This window comes from Numida meleagris, chromosome 3, assembly GCF_002078875.1.
Source record: "Numida meleagris isolate 19003 breed g44 Domestic line chromosome 3, NumMel1.0, whole genome shotgun sequence".
Lineage (NCBI taxonomy): Eukaryota > Metazoa > Chordata > Aves > Galliformes > Numididae > Numida > Numida meleagris.
The window spans coordinates 27700843-27726645 of record NC_034411.1 but is presented as its reverse complement, the minus strand read 5'-3'; the positions used below and the strand labels follow the sequence as shown (position 1 = coordinate 27726645).

Here is a 25803-nt window from a genome sequence, read left to right as displayed (position 1 = left end):
CCTCGCAGGGTCTGTTTTCTGCTCTGAAGGGAAACACCTGCATGTCTCAAGCAAGATCAGATCAGAGCAGAGAAAGATTTCAGCTTGGAAATTACAGCCTCCCCTCCCATTGAGCCACAGCCCAAACCTACTGGGAGGCTGCTCTGCAGCCAGGAGTTCCAACAATCCCAAGGTCGTAAGGGCCCTATGCCAAGCTGACTGCACTCACAAAGCATTTTGCTCACACCACAACCTGCGTGCTGCCCCTTCCAGCAGCAGAGGGAACGTTTGGAAAAAGTATTTTGGGAGCCACAAAAGTGAAAATCTCTGCACAATGTACACCAGAGGAAGCAATGGGAGGCCCTCAGGACACTACAGCTCCTGTTTCTCTGGTTTCTGTTGATGGCTTCCTCAGTGGTCACCAGCAAGCCCCATTCCCACATGCCAGGATCCAGTATCCAAACAAGACCAATGTCCTTAGCCTCCTTTGTAAGCTACACTGGTTGCTGCAACTGCAAAGAACCACAAAGACCATAAGGGATACCACCAACCTGTTTTCCTTTAGCTTCAGAGTTGTTGCTTTATCAAGGCTTATCATCATGTTTTACCACAAAAATTGTCCTGTTTTGTCAATAACGCAGAGGTCTGGCTTGTAGGAAGACTGAGGGATAGGCAAAATCTAACGTAACCCAAATATACATTGGAGAGCTAGACTACAGCCCTGGGGGCCCCAGCTCACCCAGGCCAAGTAGCTGACTGCACCCTGCAAAGCACTCTGCCAGCTTTCTGCTGTACTCTGGCTTCAGCAGGGTATGTACAACACAGCAGTGCTGATACGAGTTAAGCACAGCACTCTGCACTTTTGCACTTACAAATGAGCACAGCCTGATAGAAGCTTACAGCTTACTAGACTTGTGGAGACATAAGGCCACTGCATTTTCAAGTGCATCTAGGGGAACAGAGATGGGCACGCCAAAAAGTCAAGCTGTTTTGGAAGGAAGGAAGAATGAAACAACACCAACACCACAAAGAAAAGCAACCCTGTAGAGGAGGCAGAAGTACAAAGAGCTCAGAGGGAGGCAGCAAGCACACCTTACAGCCCTCAGGAAACAGGCCAAGGCCAATTTACAATGAGCTGCAGCTGACAGAGAGAGGAGGATTTCAGGATAAGAGAGGTGGCAGAGAGCCTAGAGGAGATGGGAGCTTAGATGGAAGAGCAGAAGGGGCCTCCTGGGAATGAGCCTAAGCAGGGCTGCTCAGGGAATTTAAGCTGGTCTCTGTGAGGCCTTAGAAAAGGAGCCAGGACTTTAAGCAATAGCCTTGTGAGAGGTTGGTTCAGATAAATTGCTAGGAGCACAAGGGAAGAGGCAGGAATTAGTTCAAGGGGAGGGCAAGGTGAGGGGGATGGTGGTTACTAGTACCTGAGATGGGGTTCTTACAGCAAGACCAAGAGAAAATGGTGAGCTTGTTATCCTACTGAGGAGAGCAGAATGAGTGCTGGCTGCAAGCAAAAAGGCTGCTGAGAGACTTAGGGAAAAAAAGCATTAAGACTAACAGAGGATTAAAATTATGAGCCATGTGAGATGGAGACCTCCAGCCAGAACATGTACAACCCCCATGCAATAGGCTGCTTACTCAGCAGCCAAAGGGGCTCCTTGGTGGGAGGAGAACCAGTGAGGGCCAATATACTGTACCAGGAGCAGCTGCACAAGGGAGCTCTCTTACTTGTGGAAAAAATAGGCATTTGTTACAGAACAGTTCTTGATGATTTGTTTTCAAAGCCATTCTTTCGCAGGCATAGCTTGTGATTTTGGAGTGCTTGGGACTGGCTGTGCTGCATCACATCTTGCTCTACTCCATCCCCTCTTACACCCCTGCCCACAGACATCCAGAAGATGTTAAATGCATGAAACCTACCAGAGGTGTGAATATAGCAACTGTTACACTTTATTTCATTATTTTTATTTTTCCTTCTGATTGAAAAAAAGAAAAGACAGAGAGAAAAGTTACAAAAAGTACTAAAAGGCAACAACATGGGCAGGACATCCACATTCCCACTTGTGGGCCCCCACGGAAGGCAGCCTGCAGCATCCACAGACAGGCAGGAACAGAGCTCCAGGGAAGCACCTCAGAAGCACAAGTGAGGGGCCATGAGGGCTGCATTCCTCCTGAAGAACATGCCTTTTCAGGCAACTAGCGGGCTGCAGCTGTCCCTTCTCTTGAGCACGGGCACTTGGTCTGAGGGAGTGACACATCTTGTCCTGCCCTGGTCAGCTTGATCTGGCAGCAGTTAAAAGCTGAGGTGTGCCGTCAAAACAAGATAAGCAGTCTCTACAGGAGTGGGAAGAATCAGCAGAGGAATTGGCCTACGTCAGGAGAAGGGACTTATGCAGGGAACCATGATGGTCTGCCTGAAGCACCTCACCAGCAAACCAAAGTGGTTCTTTGGAAGCAGTGCAGGTGCAGGAAGTGGTCCAGCTGTGACACCCTAGGGCCAAGGAGCAGGCAGAGCTTGGGCAGCATCAGGCTGGACACCCCCTCACTGCCTTGCCCAGCCACTCTGGTTGCCTGAGAGAGGCAGCTAGCGAAGGAGGAATAGCCATAGGGGATTCAGGTCCCTGGGCCTAGGTGGCCTTCAGGCTTTTCCCCAAGGGTCTCATAGCACAGAAAGTACCAGCATGTGCTGGTTCAGTCTGTGGTCTTCTACTGAGAGCTGTACTCATCCGAAGAGTGGCATCAAAGACCCCTATGGTGGAGCAGATTTAAAAATAAAACTGATTTTATGTTATTATTCACAGTTGCTCCTCTTGATCCAGACAAGTAAATGACTCACTCCCCCTTGCACTCAGCCAGATGCAGAGTCAAGCTGAGGAATGCTGAGACAAAGAGGTTACTCTCTCCACCAGGTACTTGCAATAAAGACTTATCAGATGCAGCAAGAGGAAATGCCTTGTTCCTCTGCCTCACTATGACAGGTGACAGCTTCTCCTGCTAACTGCTACCTTGTAGCACAAAGCACATCTGTGCCTCTAGGACAGACTCCAGTGGTAACAAGACTTAACGTGGCTCCCAACTGAGGCAGGACCGGCAATAGAGAAGCTACTTTCTTGTTTCTTCTCCCAACAGACAGCTACAAAACAGTCTCCTTCCTTCCACCCCATGCTACATACGGGAATACCTGCTCCACTGGGACAGAACAGAGGTCTATCTGCATTTAACAGCCAGCCTAAAGGGGGACCAGACAACTTGCTAGAGACAATTTATTGAGTTTGATGATGCCAGTTGTGTTCAGTATCACTATAGGTGCAGCAGAGCATTGGGACAACGCTATGTATAAATGCTGCATATCCCAAAACAGGCAGGAGACCCAGGAGCATACAGGCACAGTCATGTTCATCTCCCTGGTGATACAAAGAGAGTACTGAAGGTGGGCACTCTGCTTCCTTGGATGGCTGAACACAAACCCTCAATTCTATAACTTTATTTTATTTTAACCCCCACTGTATAACCAGAACACTCATGCTTCCCATTGCGATCTCATTTAATATGATATTACTGATCCAGCAGACTAGCCGGAACATGGAACTACATTTTCTAGTTACCCCAGCCCACATCCCTCTCCCAGGATCTTCACTCAAGCAAGACTGAATTCAGTACAATCCTAACAATCTCAGAGAGGGATCTTTCTTTGCAGGTAGCCCAGTATAGCCTCTGTCTCCAGTCCTGAACTCTCTTTACAGTGGAAGAATGGTCAGGTCTACAACAAAGTACTGTAGACCCAAGTACCCTTGGAAAATTGTTTGGACCTGACCACTTTTCACTGCTGCTATGCTAGTCCCTGAACCCCTCAGGGATATCTTCAGCTACCACATCCATGTGCTTGCCCTGGTGGCTGTCCTCGCAATTTGTGAACTTGTTGCCTGTCATTTTTCACTTGAAAGAAAATCTCTCCACTTGCTAATGCTCAGGTGTGCCAATGGTATGAAACCAGTCACTGCTGCAAAGCCGTATGTTTTGTGCTGCCAGGGAGACCGTATTGCAAAGATGTGTCACTGCCCCCTTCTCCCCCACCCAACCCCTGGGGCATCGCCACGTCCCTTCCCACTGCCAGGCAGGCGGTTGGTTGATAGTTCCTGAGGTTTTTGGAGAAATTCCTTCAGTAGGCACATGACGGTTCTTCCACCGGAGCTATTGGGCTCAGCGGCTTCAAGGTGCTGAGGGAACGGAAGGCAAAGGTGGATGGATCATACACAAAGTGGGGCGGCGGGCGGCCTCCGTTGATGCTCTGCGGGGGAATACAAAGAATGATGAAGTCAGTATTCATGTAAGCTGCAAGCAGTGAGGTTCTTGCCTCAAACTCTTTCTCACTCCCTCTCAAGTACAATGACACCTCCTTGTATGCTGCAAGTACAAGCATGAGCACCCAAACAGCACCAGCCCAGGCTAGTTTCCTTGTTCTTCCTCCTGTGAAGAGTATGCCACCCCTCTGCAAGACTGAAGTCTCTGCACTCTACATCACCAGGAGTCATCATACCTGTAGCCACTCAGGTATGCAGAACAAGGCATGGATAATCAGCAACGCATTTGGAGATCCAGAGTCCCATCACCATTGCTGCCAGAAGGCAATATGTAGATGAGTTAAATTCAGATTCACTTCTCCTTAAAGCAGGAATCCACACTATGCTTTTAGAGCTGCGAGATAAACCAGGACACCTCTGAAGACTCATTCCTCAGTCCTATCTTTCAACAGCTCTCCTCTAAGAAATTACGAATCACTCTTTCTCAAACTATGAAGTCCCAGATGCATAGAAACTCTCCAGAGCTTTGGCTCCAGACTTAACACTTCAGGCTTTCATCATTGTTTTTCCTCCCATTCCATTTACCACATCTCTTTTTACCTGATGTTTTTGTTTTTTTTCTTCCCCTCTAATTGATCTGATGCTTAAATTATCTCATTTCTAATCCACCTGCAGACTCTCTGCTCTTTCCACGTTGTAAAAGACAAATACGATTTTTGTTCCTGAAATCACTTCACATCCAGAAGTATTTGACTAACTTTTCTGATAATCTCCATGTTGGCAGGGCTTCTGTGAGCAAGTTTGATATTCAGAAGCTCCAGAGCTTCTTCAGACTCCTGGGGAAACTAGCTGAAGGGGCAGTGCTCAGCACTTTTGGAAATCAGGCCTTCCTAGGTCTTAAGTCTAGACTAGAAGGCGACACCTAAGCCAACTCTGTCTCACACTGGAGTTGTTGTCCAGGTCTCTCACAGGGCATTTCCCTGAACGAGGATTGTTTAAGTAGAGGAAAAAATAAGTGAAGATAGATTCCCAGAACAGTCCTGTCTGTGAGGTGGGTACGCACATGTAGGACCTGGAGGGAAGTAATGTTATCTGTAGAGCACTGGGATTGTCTGACCCATGGTTTAATTAACACATTTCCAGAACAAATCAATGAGGAATGGCTGGGAGATGCTTGGTGAAAAAAATCCCACCTGAAGTCATTGCAGCTTGGTTTGTATCTTGAACTCTAAAGATAACTCTCCCCTCTTCCCCTCCTGGTGTTCAGAGTATAGTCAAAGCAGATTCAGAGTGAGGATCCAGAAATACACTGTGTGGCATAACAGAAATGCTGCTCCCCACTAGGCCAGCCTGCATCCATGGATCCTACAGGGACAATGATGCCAAATAAACAATTCAACTCTAACACATACAAAGTGTTTTGTATTCGTGTCTCAGGAACTTTGTTTCACTGAGTAGAAGCACCAATGCTCTTAAAAACCAGGTCATTCAGACAGCTGCAACCACGTTATCAGACCACACGCTGATGTTCTGGTACCATCTGCCTCTATCCTAGCTCGGTTTTAACTTGTCAACATCAGAAAGGCACACACATCTCTTCCCAGAAAGCTGCCCAAATGGCCAGGATCACCCAAAGAGTCACACCAAATTTGCTAGCCCTGAAAGCTTCCAAACCAGGCCTCAGATGCTGCAGTCATGGCAGCAGAATCTGGAAGCCTCTACCTCTACCTCCCAGATCCTGGTCACAACTCAGCCCCATGGGGCAGCCTTCATGTCAGAAACGGCCTCTAAAACCCAGCATGGGCAGTGTGTTCCTGCCTGTTGGTCCCTCCTCTGCAAATTAAGATAGGCACTTGAGAATGGAAAATGCCAACATGGTGCTTGGCATCAGCCGTGACCAGAGTTCCAGACAGCAAATCATGCCCTGCTACATCCCCTTGACACCCTAGCCAGCAACATAAGAAACAAGAGAGGCAGATTTAAGGGCCTTTACTCAATAGCCACCTGCTGTGGGGTTATATATGGTGTGTGCTCTGGCAAGCCTCAGAGACTGAGAGTAACATAGCAACCCCTATTCAAAGCTAAGGGGCAGAATAAATCAGCACATTTGTCCTTCTCCAGAGCAGAGAAGGTCCCCTGCCAGTGCCAAGAGGGAACAGGAACAAAGAACCTGGCAGTCCCCTCCATTTTGAGATGCCAGACAGGATTAGGCAAGGCAGCTGAATCAGTTCATTTCTGGCGGACAGCAGATGGAATAGAGGCTGGGAAAAAACGGGTCCAGAGGACAGATGAAAATCATCCACAAAACTCACCAGGTTTTGGATATGAAGGAGCCATGGGGGCTGCTCTCTAGGCCATCTGGAGCAAAGATACAGAAGCAGAGCACCCTTCCAGAGCACCACAAGACGGGCACAGAGCAAGTGCAGAAGCAAAGTACAAGGACATTTGAAGACAGCTAAATGTGGAGATTCACAGGCAGTTGGGCAGCTGCAAGTAAGGTCACACTGCACCTCATCGTGACGCCTCTCAAGTGGCAACGTGATAATGGCTTTTGACAGCACAACCACCACAACTGCAGGCAAGGGCAGGGCAGGAAGGACCTTGTGTCTAACTGCAGACATAAGAGAGGCAGTAATGCAATTACCTTCATAAGAAGACTGTTCCACAATTGTTCATAACTTTGAGCAGCATGGGGCTGTCTTGCACCTGCATGGCCAATGACAGGGCAGCAGCTCTATGAGGGACCTTGCTGGAAGGAAGAATGAGCACCAGCACCAAACTGGCCCGCTCTTCACAGAATGGAGCTTGTATCCTGCTATAGGGATGACTGGCCCTGATCTGGCTTAGTCCCCGACACCGTTTGGGATCTCAGCATGTGGTGGTCTGGCTTTGATGAACAGTGCAAGGCAAAGCTCCCTAGATCTGCTCTCAGAACAAGGGACAGGGCTGGCTGCCAGAGAGGGAAATACGTTCCTCCCATCCTGCTGCTTGATCCAGCTGTCTCCCTGGAGTCAGTGCAAGTGTCCAGGCCATCCTGCCCTTCTCCTCACATGCCCAGCACCAGCCTGTGGTGCCAGGGATGTCGTTTTGACTAAGGCAGGCTGTTTGAATTGCTCCTGCTACAACAGGCCCTGGGGAGCTTGCCACAAACCTTCCTGACAGCCCTTGCTGAGCAACCCCAGGCCGGCTCCCTCGGCGGCTCCTCGGCGTACAAACACTCCACATTTGACATTAAAGCCCAGTGTGTTCACTCTAATGGTATTCAGGCAGCTGGGTAACTTGCACAAAATGGAGCCTAATATGGGCCCTGTGCTAAAGGGGATCATTAACCAGAGCCCTCAGTTTGTTAAGCAATGTATTTACACAGCTGGAAAACAGCCTGAGAAATAAACCACTGTTGGCAGGAGGGCACACATACTGGGGTGCATGCTCTGTCACATACACTTGTTCCCACTTGCACACAGTTCGTGCACACACTTACCTGCTCTCACACACCTCATATTTCCTCCCCCTGTACACATGCATTTTCTCAGTCACTTGTCCACACCACTTCTCTCTGTATGCACCAACTTCCGAACTACAGAAGGAGCTGTCCTCACCCATATGGACCTTGTCCAGTCGCACCTCAGCTCAAGCCAAGTAGGGCCCGAGATGGGGCTGAGCTCCCTCAGCATCCAGAGGACAGCTCAGAGGAGCATAGCTCCTCACTAGGCTTATACAACTGTCTGGAGCAGAAATTAATTTCAGTACCTACAAATATTCGCACACCCAAGTCAAGTTAGATTAACTCCTAAAGGAGCTAACTTGTGTTACCCACGTTTCAGGCAACTAGGCACATCCAGCCTTGGTCACACAAGTTCATCCGCATGCATAGGCACGTGCACATTCCCTCCTTCATACACACTTCCCATGTATGCTCTCTTACAAACCTGTACTGTAGTCACCAATTGTATTATTACCATTAAACACAGGTAGTAAATAAGCAACCAGGCTTGAAACACATTAACAAAAACTACACCTAAAGACGGTATGAATTGTGACTGGGTGCAGGTGCCCCAAGGATGACCAGTGAGATTAAATAACAGAAGAAACGCACAACTCCAATCATATTAGCAGCTCCCAGAAAACAAAGAAACGGGCAACTGGTCTATAAATGTATGTATGATATAACTGTACATTTTGGCAAGGAAAAAGTAAACAGAAGAAAACAATCATAGAAAAAGGTAAATCTACTAATACAAAACACCACATTGCTCCTAGAAACCTCTCCCTTGCCACTATAAAGTCTAGAAAAAATATCCAAGGTGCATATTGTGAAATATATTAATTTTGGACTCAAACTCCACAGAAATGTGGTTCTCTTCTCTGGAGAGAGCAAAAGCAAGCACAGCTCCAAGTGCACTTTCAGATGTGGAAATGACAATCACAAAAAGAGGGGAGAAAAACGAAGTTATCTAACACAACAATGTCCTGGGAGTAGTAAGCTAAGGATGATACAAAACCATGATCTGCTTAATACTCTTTGGTTCTCTTTCATAAGAGCTCTAGTATCCTGGCGGCATCCAAAAAATCAGACCAGCTTGTGCACCCTGCCAACCCATTCCCTACTCAGGGTCAAAGCAGCACAGGAGTCCCTTCTCTCCTGCCCTTGGGCACCAGTGGCTGGGAAACGCTGCTGAACTTCATTGAAAAGATTATGCCTTCCAGTGGTGGACACCTCTCAGTGGTGGGTGAATGATCCCTTTGCAGTCCGTAGACTGACTTATTGTGAGTCCTTTGGGATGAAAGGCACCATGTAATTGCAAGTTGTAAAGGCGCATCCGATTCCCACCACCACCCTGTGTGGAAAGGAATAAATCCCCAGGAGAGCCTTGGCAAAGACAGACGCCTGCCCGTGATGCTGCCGGTTTGTGAGACAGCTGCCTTGCCCAGGGTGAGCAGAGCCAGAAGTAGTGCCCACATTCAGGCAGTGCACAGAGAGAGTAAAGGCTGGATAACTACGCAGTGCAGCATTTAGAGGTACAGTGCTTTTAATTCCACTTTGCCTTCCTTCCTTTCATCTACGCCAAGTTTTTAGAAAAGAAACTGGTGACACTTGAGCCTTGATGTGGGAAACCGTCATGATGTGAGCAAGAAGGGGGGACTCTGAGCCTGCTTCTAGCCGCAGCTCTAATCTTGGACAGGGTCCTGACTAAGCAACTTCCCATCATCTGTGCCTCAGCTTCTCCTGGGTAAAACAGGAGCATAATGTGTTAACCACAATCAGGCAGCCAGGATGAATTAACATCTATGTGTTGTAATCTTCTAATGAGAAGTAATTTCCTTTCAATTACAGTCTTGCTTCAGGCAGTTTTCAAGACACAGTCATTGACAAGCAGGACCAGCTTCTCCAGTGGAGCAGCAATTCACATCTAACTGCTGCTTCTTCTGACAATTTATTTAGGTCACAAGCTTGGAACAGCTCAAAAAAATAACCTTTCAAAGGCAAACTCCTTCCCTTCTGTCTCCTCACTACCTCCAGGTTCATATGCAGTTTGATTTCAGGGGATATCCAGAAGATAGACCATGACATGATATCAATTTAGACCCACTCTTTTCCCTTCTCTTCCAAGAAAAAGAATGATCCACCCAAATGCTGTTCTAATGAGGAAGAGCAAAACTTTGCAGTCAGTGCTGTTTTTCTCTTTCCTCCATTACCTTTCCCTAAAAACTGAGAGAAAAGCTTGTCCTTCCCCACTAACATAAGGTTGCCTAACACCTACTGCCTTCTGTGCGTTGCAAAGACCAGTTCAATAGTTTACAAACACAACACCGTTCCCCTTAGAAAGGAAGAAAAAATTATCAAACATTTACAGAAGTGTGTGCAAAGTTGTCAGATGGCAACTACAAGACTTAGAAAGGTGCCACTGGACAAGCAACATAGAACTGCTTGGAAGGTACTTCAAAGGGCCAGGCAAACACTTGCTGGTCATTTGCCCAAGAGCAGAAATAGGCCAGCTTAAGGTCTTTACTGGCACCAGTGTAACAACTCTTCCTTCTCACCCCCACACATCTTTGAGACGTATATTTGAGAAAGCTGACTGCAAACTTTGATTTTGCTTGCCTGACACTCTGAAGAATAGAGGGTGCAAGATGAAAAAGCACAGATGGGTCGCTTGGAGGGGCAGACTTTTCAGGGCTCACTGGCCAATTTGGGGAACTCACCATCCCACGATGCCAGGGAAGATCACATTCTGAAGGCCACACAAGTTTCTCAGAAACAAGTGAATGAATTCCCATTTCCCCTAACTGCAAGATGTGTCTTATCCCCACCTTCCTTCCCAACAAAGAATGGCCTGCGCTTCTCTGTACACAGCTGCAGCAGTTCCTGTACAATGCCCATGGTTCACGTGTCCTTGAGTACAAGGAGAAGGCACAAGAACACTCTCAACTACACATGAGCAGAGCCCTCATCAGCTCCTCCCCTGCTTCCTCTCTTCGGCCTTCCCTGCATGGTAAGAACATCCTCCCTGCCTCAAGTGACTGCAGCCGGCTGCCCTCGCAGTTCCTAAAGGCCAGGAGCCCCAGGTAGAGCTCCTCCCTCAAGGCCTGCACGTGGTGCACATTTGGGCATGTGTGGCTTCCAGTTTGCGTGGGGCCAGGGCAAGACTCTTCCCTCCAGCCAGGCAGGCTGGCACAGAGCAACACACCACCTTCAACTTAAAGGGAACCCAAATTAAAACTGAAAAGTGAGTATTAATTATCTTGGCATGAGCAGGCTGCAAACACATGCTGACGCAGTGCACTTGCCTCTGGACAAACCGCTCCAGCTGTGGAAGCCAAGCGCAGGAAGTGGGTGTATTATGGGAGAGGTGTGCAAGAAAAGAGGATTATGGCACGGGGGATTGGGAGAAGGAATGGGTGCCAGGTTCCCACAGCCACGTGAACAAAGTGGAGCAGGGAGCAACAGCGGTGGGCCTGGATGCAAAGGTAAAAGACAGACTTTCAAGTTCAAGATGGCAGATCAAGCACATCAGAAAAACAGAGTGGCAAAGCCACTGCGACCCTCTGGCTGTCTTCTACCTTTCTCTCTCTGGTCCACCATACTGCTATAACCCAAAAGCTACCAAATCCATCTCTCAGTGGAACATGCCTTGCCACCCCACAAGCCCCTTCTTAGCCATACACCCTGGCTCCCGAACCATAGCCACCACCTCTGTTCTACTTCTCCTCATCCTTGCTCCTAAACTGGACACACAACCCAGGCCATGATGCAACACAAGGGCAAAACTGAAAATAGGATCTCAGCATCATGATTCACCAGCCACTCACTGCTTTCCCAGTGCTGTATGGATTACGGAACTCTCAGTTACTCCTCAGCATCTATTCTGCAAGCGGTTACATGGCTTAACAGGTACAGGGGCATACACGGCAGGAATTTATGAAAAGCAGGCAGCAATGAAAACTCTTATTTAATGGAGCAGAGCAAAGAGACATGGAAGTCTCTCCTCAAGCTGCTATGGAAAGGCTAAAGGCTGGTTAGCCTTTGCCATAAAATCCAATAAAGGCAGTGCTAAATAAAACAATGTCTGGAGACAGATATTGGGGATAGTTTTTAAACAGACAGAGGCATTCCCACCTCAGCTAGACTGTATCCCTCCCCACACTGTCCTCTGTCACAAATTACGGAGATCAAGGCCTCACATTCTCCAGGGCCAGACATCAATACACAAATCTTCAGCGGGCAGCTTGTTGGCTTGGCTGAGAGTAGCATGGCGGGGAGCTGGTTTCCCCAGAAGGCCAATGGATATTTTCATGCCCTCATTTCACAGACGACCTTCTCCATTTTACTCAGCAGAGAGTTGCCTGTTAACTGGAGAAAAATGCCTGTCTACGTAACTGGAGTGCTAAAATCTCCATGAGGGGACTCTGCCCAGCAAATAACCCAAGGATGTGACTGACAAGGGAGGTGAGCCTTTCTTGCTGCTTCTAATGGGCAAGATTTGGTTTAGGCACTCAGACACATACTAAACACAACCAGGAGTGAAAGACAAACAGTCAGCAAGCCGCCTGAGATATCAGAGCTGTTTAGACCGCACGGTATGGTATGAATAAGGATGCAGCTCAAGGAATGTGGTCTGAAGATCAAAGCCCATTTGCTGGTTTCTCAGTTTAACTAACTCCGAAACTGCAATCGTGATACTTATCTGCAGCTTTTTTAACAATGCTTGCAAAGCACCTTGGGAATCTGCAATGGAAAGGGTAACGTGTGTGTATACATACACAACAAAAAATCTTCTGACTTGTGAAATCTTTACTGTTTACCACGCAGATAGAAACAGGCTTGCACCTAATGTTGCTCTGTCAACTTGTATGCCTTATATTTATGAATAACTCAGTCCTCTGACAGCATACCGCCTGCTCAGCTCTAAGCTGAGAAGGTCACTTGTTTTAGGAGGAAAATTCAGCGTGTTTCTGCATTAGTCTTTTAGGCTGCAAACATAAGAGGTAAGAGACAGGGAAGTCATTCCAGGAATCTGGCCGCTGTCCAAGCAGAGGATGTTCTGAAGAACTGATAAGATCAAGGCAAGGGTACAAGAGGTTTATGTTTCAATTTAAAATTCTTATTTTATTTTTTACATAGCAGAAAACACCTCTCTGATCAGGTGGATTATCAGATTGGCCTTGAAATCCCTACTCTCTGCCTGTCCCAACAAGCGTTCTTGAGATAGCCATGGGCTCACCAGTTGTGTCTTCTACCCACCTATCGCTCCTGAGATAAGCCCAGCTGCTGTCCCTGAGCTAAGCTCCATCCATCTCTTTCAGAGACTACATGCAGGAGTTCATGAAAGAAGAACAAGGTACACAACTGAAGTGGAAGCGTTGCCACAAGAGGGTCTGGACAACAGAAGACTTGTGATACTATAGATAGATTCTGGAAGATGGGTCTCTGCATTCTTAGAGCTGCCTGCATCTGATCAAGATAGGTCCAGGGCTGAGGAAGTTAAGTCCTACAAACACGTGCTCATACAGTCATCCTCCTTCCAGAGCTAAGGACAAGCCTCCACATAACACCTGACCATGCACATGTGCTCTGCTTGTTAAAATATACACACATACACGAGCTCCTCTCACTCATACCTAACATCTTGTTTCCACTTCAGACATGACACTGGCTGACACACTGAGATATGAGCAATCCAATCTGCATAAGGACATCTGCTTCACTGTGCAACACCCATGTGGGCTCATGTCTACCCCTCACCTTGCACTGAAGCATGCTATGCTACATGCATCCATTATGCACAAATCCATACTTCATACACACGCTGTCACCTCCAATTTATCTCTGCTCGCCTGCCTACGGGGCCTGATTCTCCTATTCCATTATCCCTTACTGAGGGCGGGCGGGCAAAGGGAGAGAAGAGAAATTTAATTACTATTTTCTCCTCACTACAGGCCTTGACCTTCCCCAAAACATTTCAAACATGACTAAGTTGCTGCTTAGTCTAGGTTCTTGGGCTTGTCATATCACTGTCCTGACACCTCACAAAGAATTGCTCAGCCAGTGGAAAGGCTGTAGCCTAACACCTATGGAAGCTGAGGTAGAAGAAATAAGGACAAGGAGGCATCTTAGCATTCAAACAGCATACAGAAAACCAGAAGCCAGCCTGGGTCACCTGCTCCAGAAAGGCTCCTAAGGAGTACAAACATTTCCAAGGACTAAAAATGTTCTGGTACCAGAGGACAAAGACAGTACCTCTCCATCTAACCCTCCTCAGTGAGGCTCTTCCAGAAGAAGAGAGAGGAACAGCATAGCTGGGATGATGCATGAGAGTACATCATCTTGTGTCCTGACATAGCAGCAAAGCCCCAAGACATCAAGATAATAAAAATATCAGCCAGGAGGAGTGTATTTTTAAAAGCATGTGTTATCTTACAGCCACGTGAGACACTGTCTTCAGCAAGAACAGCATAAAAACATTTCACTGACATCACAGTGCTAAGCATATCTACTGCCTGGTTGGTCACTTTTCCTTGCAGCGTGAGGGTTATGGTGACAACAAGGCATGCAGGAAGCAGCAGAATATAGAAAGAAAAAAAGAGATCTCTGATTCAAATCCTTTGCAAACAACAACAACAAAATCATGAGGCAGCATTGCTTCTCTGCCCGCCTGCTCCTTAGATCAGTTCATTCACTGCATCTCCATCCACTTCTACTGTCTGGATGTTGCTGCCCACCTAAGATCACTACACACTCTTTACCTGTGCAGAAACACCTGTGCATCAGGACTTCCTAGGGCTACAGCAACACAAGCAACAAACTGGTTCACATGGTGACATTTCCCGTTCAGTCATGCAGACAGTTGTCAGGTTCCTCCTGTAATAGCTCAACAACCCATTTGTACAGAGATCTCTCTCTTCATTTCCTCAACCCCCATTACAGTAGCAAAGTCACAACACCAAATCTCTGTCAGCAAACCCTCAGCAAAAGAAAACCAGGGTTATAACCTGGCCTTCTGCTATCATCCTTTGCAAAAAGCTGTATTTAGTAGGGCCTCAGAAGAGCCCGCTGAAGCATACTAAGGTCCCTGGTGTACCTAAAGTTACTGAGTACCGGGGAAAAAGCCAAAAATCACAGAATGAGGATGGCAGGTGCCTGTGGAGTAGGCATCTAGTTCAAAGCCTCCATTCCGAGAGCAGTTAGTTATGTTAGTCAGTTGCCCAAGGCTGTGTCCAGGCACGTTTTGAGTATCTTCAAAAGACTCCACAAGCTCTCTGGGCAACCTGAATTTCCTGTGTTTTAGTTAGTGCCCATTATCTCTTGTCCTTTCCCCAGGCACCTCTGAGGAGGAACTCTGTGCCAAGTGCATCTCACTGGCTGGATTGAGTTTTCCCTTTGTGTGGCAAGCACAGCAACATCCTTCAGAGGTACAGACCTCTTGCAGCTGCTTCCAGAGCAGAGGCACCTCAGCAAGATATTCAGCTAGGGGCCTGCTGCCTTCTCTCTAAGCTGTGTACACAAGTGGGCACTTGCAATCACTTGAAAAACAGAAGCAAAAACGCTCCTCTATCCAGCACCTCTGCTACCACAACAGATCAATTGGAGACTGAAGTATCATTTGCTATTGTCATGGAAACCGCACGAACAACTCAGGTAGCGACACACTGTACCAGCTCAGTAAGGCTGGCCAGAGAACATGGATGCTGTGCCATCTGTCAAAAAGGTGCGCTCTCCATTTCTACTGTTTATTTTAGCATGAGCTGACACAAGCTCAGTGGGGAGCAGAGGGATGATTCTGTCTCTCAGATTCTCCAGAGGCACACAGAAAGCTGCAATAATGAGCTCGTGGTGCTGGGGGAAACAGCTCTGAGGTGCCCCTGAAACCCCAGGAGCTCCAGGACTACTAGCAGTACTAAAGTTAACTGTAGTCTATGGACACCCAGGAAAAAGAAAAGAAAAATAACAAGGAAAGTACGAGGGACAAGTGTAAAAGAGGTGGTAAATACATTGGATTAAAACACAGCTGTTGCATTAGCATAGGTCTGAAGGACAGGTACAGTCTGGGGAATGCTCAGAGGGCACAGGAGGAAGCAGCTCCAGTGAAAACAATTCAGGCAGCTGCACAAGAGAATACAAAGCACATCGGAATTAATCATGCCTCAGAAGCATCAGGTCATAGTGGGGCTGGAAGACAGGACTGAAGTGCTATAGCTGAATGCATATGAAGGGTGTGAGAAACACCACCCAGCTGTGTACAAGGCTCTAAGCCAGTCCTACTTGCTCCTCCTCTCAATAACAAAGTCACCCACAAAGTGGTGATGGGCAAGGGCACCCAACTGCACGCACCCAAACAGTAGCAATTTTGGGTACACCAAGGCATCAGTCCCTGAAGGGTCCTGGTGTGCCATCCACCCCTTTCTTGCAAGGTATCCTTGCTGGCTGTAATTACTACATAGTAGTTTCACTGCAAAATTCTTCACTCCAAGCTGGTTTTGTTCATGTATCACAAATATGTGAAGGATTATGTGGGGCACTGTAGACTTAAGCACTTGTTTTGGCTGCAATGTACAAGGCCACACACCTTCTGCAGTGCCATACAGCATCAACTGAAAGAGAGCCAAGGTACCCACACAGGAGGCGGGTTGGCTGAAGTGTCAAGGGATGGAGTACAAGGAACAAAGCCTCAGAGGTGCAAACAGCATGACATGTAGGAAACCTACACCTGCTAGGTTTGTGTGCACTCAAGAATGGAAGATCCTCAGACACTGCAGTATCATCCCAGCTGCAAAGCCATCCAGCAATCTAGACTAGCACTCTCATCTGGATCTCACCACCCAGTCCCATATCCCATACAGTTCTACTCACATCAGTGCAGCATATAGCTACAGTCCTTGTCCGGAGCTATCTACCAATACCTCTCATCCATGTCAAGCATCACTGGATAACTTGGATCAACACTTCTGCTCAAGAAGGATCCACCCTACAGGACAGCTATGCACAACTGTATAAACTCACAGCAGGAGATACAGAGTTTCCCTCCAATGAAGCAGGAACCCATGGTCTCCAAAATGGAAAATATTATTAGTTTCATTAGCACCCAACCTAAAACTGCAACTACCATTTATTCTCCAGATTTGTAACTTTTGTTATGCAGCTGATCAAGCCAAAGGAACCTCCAGAGATAATCTTCTGGGCATAGGTTTTCAAAGACTATTACCACATTCAGATATATGTGGAAAGATGAAGAAGTGCACCACAAAAGGGCAACTTACACGAATTTTAATAACTCTAGTCTTCATTCCACAATTCTTCTTCAGCAGCATCTTCTGAAAGAGAAGTAGAATCCGGGGATTAGTAGCAGTAGCATGAGGGAACAGAGACAGAGAGAGGTTGTAGGAAGTCTCTCTTTACTAATGCCTAATTACCAAACAAGATTGATAGATGGATGGTTTAAGTGAGATATGAAAGACAAGACTATATGAATCACCAGAAGTGGCCATCAAGGGATCAGCCTAACCTAAGATTCTCTTATCCAGCCTAGACAGTCCTGCAGCAGCCAATACACCAGGTTCCAAAAGAAAGTACAAGGAATGCCCCAGAGAACAAAGTGAAACAATTGCTTAAAAGGAAGTTTCTTCCTAATTTCTGTCAGTTAGTGGTTAGACTCTGCCCTGAAGCAGGAATTTCTTTTATGAAGAAAAAGTACTCTCTTCTATGAATATGTGGATGTTCCCATTATTTAACAGTAATTTTCATTACGTTTACTTATTTAGAATTACAAAATAAGGCAAAAGTACTTGCCCACAGTCCTAAATCCCTTTGCTATATACTGAAGAGTCATTAAAGCTATCATAACATGAACCACACGACCTAGCAAGCAGGATATACCTAAAACAGTAATTACTCTGCGTAACTTCAGAAATAAACAGGTGAGTTGCAGTTCTATCCCCCTTCTGAGGCAGCGCTTTCAAAGTTGGCAAGTGAACAAAACCATTCTTCCCTCTCAAAATAACAAACAAGCAAAACAAAACCCTCCAAGTGGAAAAATAAAGTTTGAAACCACTTTCTCCATTAAAAGTACTTCAACTACGCTATTCATAGTTAAAATCTTATTGATGGGGACATGTCAGGAAAGAGATTCTCTGTCAGCTTTTGAAAGAAACAACACATTTTCTTAGCTCCTGTTTCCTACTCTTCTAGCTGGAAAGCTCTGTGACGAGTAGGAAAATACTTCCCCTCCCTCTCCACAAACACACTTTAACAAAGCAACTGAAGTGTTTCTCGAATGATATTAAGACAAAACTTGAGGAAAAACCATCCAACCATCCCACCATCCTACTAATACGGACAGTAAATAGCAAGTCCTTACTACTTCCTTACTCCTTTTGTTTCAAGCCTTCCTGCTTTTTCCAGTTAAAAGAAAAGAAAAAAAGCAACACAGTAAATGACTAGAAACTCAAAAAAGCTTAAACACACACAACAAAACACACCTATAAGATCCCCACACATGCACAAAATCAGAAAAAAAACAACCTGGCAAGAGTGCCCAGAAGAAAGAACACTTTTTTCCAGTAGAAAGTACTTGTGTGATGGGAATCCCACTCCTCCAACAGCTTCTGCCACTCTATGTTCCACAAATGCATCTTCGCAGAACTAATCTACACAGTCCCCTCTAAGATGGAAACCCACCCACCATTTCTACACATACCAGCTACTCAGATCCAAAATCCAGCCCTCAGCACACACCTATATGTCTGGCAAAGAGAGGGACTCTGCAGCATGCCTTGAAGCCTGTACACATGAACTCTAGGGTCTGAGGAAAGCGCAAACATTGCAGGGGCTAAGGTAAGTGCTGCAAGGATTTTTGCTATTTTTCTTTTAATGCTTTTGCAGGTAAATCCCAACCTTACTTCTGTTAGTCATCAAAGGGCTCACTTGTGGCCACACCTGATGCCGCTCTCCCTCAGTCTGACTTGGAAACACAGGCTGCCATGTCAGCACAGACCCAGGGTTTCTAACCAGAAAGGACTCAACATGTCTCTGCACAAACCAGGTAAGCTAGACAACAAAAGCCACAAGCCCACTGGTGGGATAAAACGTGCAAGAGAAAGTGGAGTCGTGTAATGAAAGTGAGAATCAGAACTCATGGTACCAATCCCTGTTGTCTGGGGGAAGAACACTGTTACAGCAAGACACATCTTGCCACACCCATTTGACTACAAGTTGGAAACTTGTGTGGTTGTGCAGACTCTCCGCTTCCTCAGACAGATGTAAAGCTCAGCTTCACAGTACTTGGGTGAATCCCCAAGGATGGAGGAGCACAGCAGTGACACCGCATTCTGCAGTGCCTCAGAAGCACCATGGGATCCTCTGCTGAAAGGGGAAAAGCACAATACTTTCCAATTCAACCCAATGCCGAGCAAGGTCCCATCCCCAGGTCCCCTTCTGACTCCACAAGAGTGCCACAAAACACACTATTCTCCAACAATGAATTATGCAGAGGCAGCAAGACCTTAAATATATTCACCCTGGCCTCATATTAAGACAACTAGGGAGGAATAACAGAGATAGTAATTACACGTTGTAGAAGAGATGACAAAGACTGACTGAAAAGTCTGAATGAGCCGTGGGTGGATGACAACCAGACAGACTCCACTAGGAGGAATTCAAGTGCTCAGCTGTATCTGAAGTCCTACGCTTCTGGCAGAAAACAGCTACTCTTTTCACTGATGCTGTCATGCCAAGCCTTAACGGTATAAGGATCTTAACGCTATTTGCTACCGTTCAAGGACGTTGCATTGTGTACCAAGAACACGATGCTCTACAAAACAATTTGTGTTAGTTAATTGTGATGTCCAGTGTGCCATTTGATAGACTTGGTACTAAACTCCAAATATGATACCCCCTCATCTGCAGGCTATAAATGTGGAGCATAAACCTCAGAGGAAACCCTCTGGAATAGCTGGGTTTTCCTGTTACTACGTAAACTGGAAGCATGGCAAGACCACTCATGCTGCACTCTTCCAGCTTCACTGCGAGGGTCCAAGAGAGAAAGAAGTAAAAAAAAAACAGCAGGAGGAACAGAAGGGACAGATAACAAGCGAGCCACATGATCCCGCAGCTGAGAATGAATAAATAGAAGGCCAGTTATTGAATGTTATTCTATCTAACCAAATTGCTTCCACCTCACTTGCAGCCACATGCTCTCTGCACCCAGCACAGTAAAGCCATGCTTTACAGAAAGTAAGCCACACATCTTTGCAGGGCTTTCCATCGCTTGGTTTTCCCTCTCCTTGCCAAACCTAAGCATGGTTTTGGAGAAGGAAGCTACAACGCTGCGGTGCCTAGCAACAGCTGGGGACTTTCCATGGCAGCCTCTCCTCATCCTCCCTCTGGAGCTGGCCATGAGACAAAGCAACTCATTAACTCCTATTTACATAGATACAGGCAGAGCTGAAATAACATTTATTTGGCTACACAATTTGCAGTAGCCTACAGCCAGGGGGAACAGCCCATAAAAAAGGTGACACATTCAGTTTATTAATCAGCTTAGTAACCCTGCGATTATTCCGAACTCCCAGGCCAATCTGGAAGAGCAGTCTTATTTCCTCACTTGTCAAGAGCTGTAACAAGGAGAAGAGCAGAGATTTGCCGAAGGTCATGGATAATATTACTAACAGAGCTGAGAATAAACTGCAGGGTTTGGTTTCTGAGATTCTTTCTTCCACCTGCAGAAAAAGAAATGGAAGAAAGAGAGGCAGCGCCTCTGCTCAGCCTCCCTATTTCAATTAAAAAGTCTCTCCTGCTGGTCTCAGACAGAAGCGTTGACATCAGAGCTGAAACCTACAACCTGTGAGCACTATTATTCACATGGCGGAAAGTTTGTTTTATGATCTGCCGTTGTTTCTACTTAAAAGAAGGAAGTGACATGACTAAATAAATGTGGAAAGTTTTTTGGTTTTTTTTTTTTTTGAAGGCACAAGAGTTAATGCTTCACTCTAAAAACACATTCAAAATGGAACATATTAGGGTTAAACTTCCAGAAAACAGCAGAATCAGTTCAGGCTAAGAATCCTCCCACCCATCCCACCTCCTATTACACAAATGCTCTCTGCTCATAACCCAGTGACTCCCTCCCTCTTGGATCTGGATCTAAAATGAAGCTGCAAGAGTTGGAAACAATCACTTTGAGGGTTGCATATCTACTGAATAACACACTGTAATGAGCCCCTGAACTGGTACAAGCAGCTTCATGGCATGTCACCGCCACATCAAAATACCACACTGACAGCAGAGATGAAACACCACCCCTGCCTCACTCAGAGCACAGCCCTCTCATTCAGCCTCGTTTCAGGAAAAATCCCCAGTTCAGCAGCAGTTCTTGAGGACCTCTAACATCCATTTGAACAGTTACAAGCCTAAGCGAGACAGCAAGTGGTGCACACGTCACTGCTTATACAAACTGCTGCATCACACAGATGACTGTACGATGCATCAGCAAACAAAGCATATAGGCATCGTTACTGCAAGATCCTTCTAGGAATAGTGCAGTCCTTCAGAGGGAGGGAATTTATGTCATACTACTGAGGGTCAAAATAAATACTTACGGCTCTGGCTATGAACAGTTCAAAATCAGGTACCACAGATTAATTTTCAAATATTTAGGAGCGTGGTCAATCACTGGAATCAGTGTACAGAGCAAGTATCAACTTGTATATTAGTAAACACCTTTCACCTCACACCTGCTTTTTATACGCACATTTCTATTTTTATAATGGTTTCATTTTTATTACCTCCATAGGACAAAGCAGCAGCTCTGTTGCCTACTTAATTCTTTTTTAATTATTATTAGTTATTATCATTATCTGGTAGTAGTTTTAAACCTAAGGGCCTGTAAGCTGCATCCAGCCCTTAAATATTAATATTTTCCCACACCAGTTTAGTTTATTCGGTGCAAGGGTTCTTAGAAACTTTCAGGGCAACTTCACCCATGATTTAATTTACATTAAAATCAGCACACTAAAACTCCATATACTGATATACAATCACCTTGTTTCAAGTTAAGGATTTTGAAGGGCTTTTCACTTGTTTTATGAAAAAGATTTCAAAGTAATAACAAAATAAGACTGCATTCAGTAAGTTTGCTATAACTTGACTTCAAACCGGGCTTCTGAAAGGACATTAAGCAGAAGTTTTTCTTTTTAGTTTTGCTGAGGACTCTCCTGGATGAAGAACTGGTGCACTTCGTCTGAAGACACAGATGCGTCTGTCACTTGTTGGCATTTTGAAGCTCTCTAACTTGCTTTGCTTCCATGCTGTTAACACTACCAGCCAGCTTCCCAGTTACCCCCAGTTTTCCAGGAACAAGGCAGTCAAAGCTTCAGTGTCTATCACAGAGAACATAAATACAGAAACAGACAGATAATGTGGCTTTGTTTGGAAGAAAGAACTGAAAGAGGAAAAACTACAAAGCCCCAGGAAACATTACAACACACAAAATGCACTCTTGGGGACACAGCAAAAGGCAGAGGTGGAGGGAGCGCAGGAAGGAAGAAACCATGCCCAGCAATGCAATGTCCATGAAATACTAAAACCAACAGAAACTCAATGAACCAACTTTGTGACCTGAGAAGGGAAGGGCAGAAATGGCCACACCATGCCTCTTGTAACAGGAGGTGAAGTAGGCACTGGTGCAGAAGCCACAATGCACGAGTTCCAGCCCAGTGCCACAGCAGGTGAAGGCACCAATGTGGCCAGAGTAGCGTATCATGTTGCCCTTCCTCCTGGGAAGGCATGCAAGAGCTGGGAGCCCACCCAACCTCCTCTCCAGCAGCCCCAAAGCCAAATTTTGGCTGTACCCTGCCTGCCGTGCCTAAGGAAAGTTAAGGTGCAAGGCTGGAGTGCAGCTGTGGTGGGCAGAGGGAGTTCAGGCTCTGAGCAAAGTGGCTGCTGTGCAGCATGCTGTGGCTGCCACCTGCCCCAGTCCCACCATGTGGCACAGAGCAGCCAGCCCAAGGGGACACAGGGGCAGGAGACTCCTGAATTAAAAGAAGGAGACTGACTACTCCCAACGTTAACACTCCCATAAGTGAGGCGCAAAACCCCACAAGCCCTAGGCTGGGCCCAGCAGCAAGATGGAGGCTCCCCATGCATCCCTTCCACAACAGCTCCAGGCATCTCTTCACAAAAAGCACCATGGCCCAGTGCAGGCATCTCCCGGGCAAGTGGTTCCGAGCCACCAGCCCAGGTAGCAAGGTCCAAGGGAAACCAGACTACGCCTCCTCTCTTTTCTCTCATAAACATGACAGGTACCCTGTAAATACAAAGCCATGTCTTCCCTCCTGATCAGCTTAGGAGGATAGCAAGCAAAAGATTTTTTAAGCTGTTTTATAGGCTGATGTCAGGCTTTTTATTTAAATTCCTTGGCACTGAGCAGCGCTGCTATGAGATGAGCATCGCCTCTTAATTCTACTGTATAAAAGCTGCAAGAAAAAAGGGTAGGTCATTGGCTCCCCTCTACAGCTGTACAGGGAAACAACTCCAGCTGGCTGTAGCCCTGAGTTGGGGGGGTACACCACAGGGACATGCAGGCACCACCAGGTGCACAAACTAGCCACCTCCACAACTGGAGTGTTCAGGCTCCCAGGCACACATGACTTTCATCATCAGAGAAACAAGAGGGCAAGGCCTTCCCAGCTGTCACCTGAGGTTGCTCTGCATGCACACTGCCCCCTGTGCAGCCCTCAACCAGAGATGCCCTTTGCCAAGGTAGCGCCCACACATGCTAGACTACCACAAATGTCCAGCCTCATCCCTGCAGCTGGGCAGCATTAGGAAAGCTCCATCTCAGCTACAGCCTTAAAACACAACTATCATCTGTCAGAAGCTGGATGTTGCTCCACCAGAATTTAAGCAGCCTCACAGCACTCTAAAATACAAGTCAATCCAAGCAGTTTGGCCAGCAGTCTCTTCCTACAAAAACAAACTCCAGCATCCAAAGGCTGTAAATTTTGTGGTGATACTTTGGAATATCCTGAAAAGCCTCTGAACTTTCTAGAAAGTTATTTCTATTTCATATTCCTTGGAATTAGTCACTAAAACATTTTTTTTTTTGCCACACTTATCTTCAAGCTGAAACTCCTTCAAAACACATTCAGTCTGTGAACACCATTATAAAGGGCCCCTACCTCTAACAGCTAGAGGAGCCCCAGTTTTTCAGGCAACACCCCTGGCCAGCAAACACTATGAACCCAAGGCCTCTATTTTAGTGTAAACACTGACTGCTTAGTGCCTCTGCACAGAGGAAACACTGATTAGCAAGTGATCGCTAAGAATAAATTCAAATTAAAAGAAACCTTACAGAAAAGTGTACTATGGGGGACTTGTCAGGGATCATAAACTATGAAAATCACACACACAAAAAAGATCAGATTGTTCACAAAATTCCCTCCAGCACAGTGCCATTAGTCACTTTATTTTGTGCATTACTGGGAGGGACTTGTCAGTTCTCACCTATTGCTCTTAGTAGTGACAGCCGGCAAATATGAAACGGCCCTGAATCACAGGTCATTTTTAACTGCAGGTACAGTACATCTTCCCGCAACAGATCACTCTCTAAGCAAGAGCAAACCAGTCAAATCTAAATTGGGAAAGGTGCACAAGTGATTGCAATGGAGTGGCACTTAATGCTCATGGCAGTGTCTGCTGCAGAAGGGTCCAAGTCAAAGCCTGGCTGGCAAGGTCTGACACCTGGCAGAGCAACTGAATTCCCACCACTCCCAGGGTGCAGATAACATTATTCTGCTTACAATCTGCGCTTTGAAGCTCTCCCTGAATATCACACTAGAGCCACAGCTAATGCAAACACTGTTACCCACTTACACAATTATGGTTTACACAAACAGACTTCCTGCCTGTCTGTAGGTGACTCTGGTTTTCTACTGCTCCTTGATTATCACATGGTTTCCAAATACACTCTGGATCCATATGGAAGCCTTGTCTCCCCAAACAGGGATCAATAGGCCAGATTTGCCCTGGCACTTCTATTACTAGCCCTTTGATTTGAACTTGGGGATGGGGGGTGGAAATGGAACGCTCTATATGCAGCATCTCTGGCTCAGCTGCCACTTCCCCTGCTGGTCTGGCAGAATCTGAGTCTGCTGATCTGCAGGGTACATCAGATGGTTCATCTATTCACTCCTCGCCAATCCCAAATCCCTCACTGAGTTTTCTTTGAGGCCTGAAAAGAAAAAAAAAAAGCAGAACTCCATTTGTTCAGGAAATGGACCTGACAAAAAACTCCAGCACCTGTGGAGTAACAAAAATATTAAGGGGAAGGATTCATTAATTCCCTATTACTCATCCACACACGCCAAAGCTACCAGAGCTCAAACACTAGGCTCACCCCTCCTGCTCACTAAAGCTTAGGAAGGGAGGAGGGGTTTGGTATCCACAGCTGGCAGGCATGGTAGTATCTCCTGAGAAAAAGCTTACAAGGATTTAAATTCAGGGTTGCCAATGTGACTGTTTCCTCCCTTCATTCCCAGCTTTGGCTCCAAAGCTGTCCACAGGGAACATCCAGTCTAGTCTAACATATCATCTGATATCTCTATACTTTGTCTCGCTTTTGCAGTTCCAACTTGTGACTGTTAACCAGAGCTTTGTCTTGGACACGACTCCAAAGCTCTCCATCCCCACGGACTTTTGCCATAGGCAGAGCTAGAGCAGAAGGCATTCTGCCTCCTGCAGCAGCACTGGGGGCTCAAAATAAGCAGCCTCAACCCCTCCTGATGCTCGCTGTTTAAACCCTACCTCCTGAGTGCACCAAGAAGGGGTTAAAACATTAGCACAAGTCAGGCCGTAAACACAGTTTCCTGTGAGCAGGAAGACACAGAGAGGGCTCTGAAAAAAAAATCACACAGCTGTATAGCCTAGGAAAGAAAAAAAAACAAGAAAAATCAGTGAAAGGTACAGACTTGTCAGATGTGACACTGCAGGGACGCACACAGGAAGAAAACTCAGAAAGGGGGGTTGGAGCGACAA

At 46.4% G+C, this 25803-nt stretch overlaps 1 protein-coding gene across 3 annotated transcripts in view; it reads right to left on the bottom strand.

Moving 5' to 3' along the window:
* The window catches only part of LOC110395903, a 53965-nt gene continuing 30066 nt past the window's right edge, over window positions 1905-25803 (bottom strand). The window contains exons 4-5 of one of the 3 annotated variants that reach the window (XM_021390936.1): window positions 17034-17084; window positions 1905-4264 (exon numbers count right to left, since the gene is read on the bottom strand). In XM_021390936.1, the coding sequence (XP_021246611.1) occupies window positions 4136-4264; window positions 17034-17084 (180 nt within the window). In that variant the 3' untranslated portion in view covers window positions 1905-4135. Of the gene's footprint in view, window positions 4265-17033; window positions 17088-25803 lie in introns of all 3 variants that reach the window. The other 2 variants (XM_021390934.1, XM_021390937.1) reach the window with 2 other exon arrangements.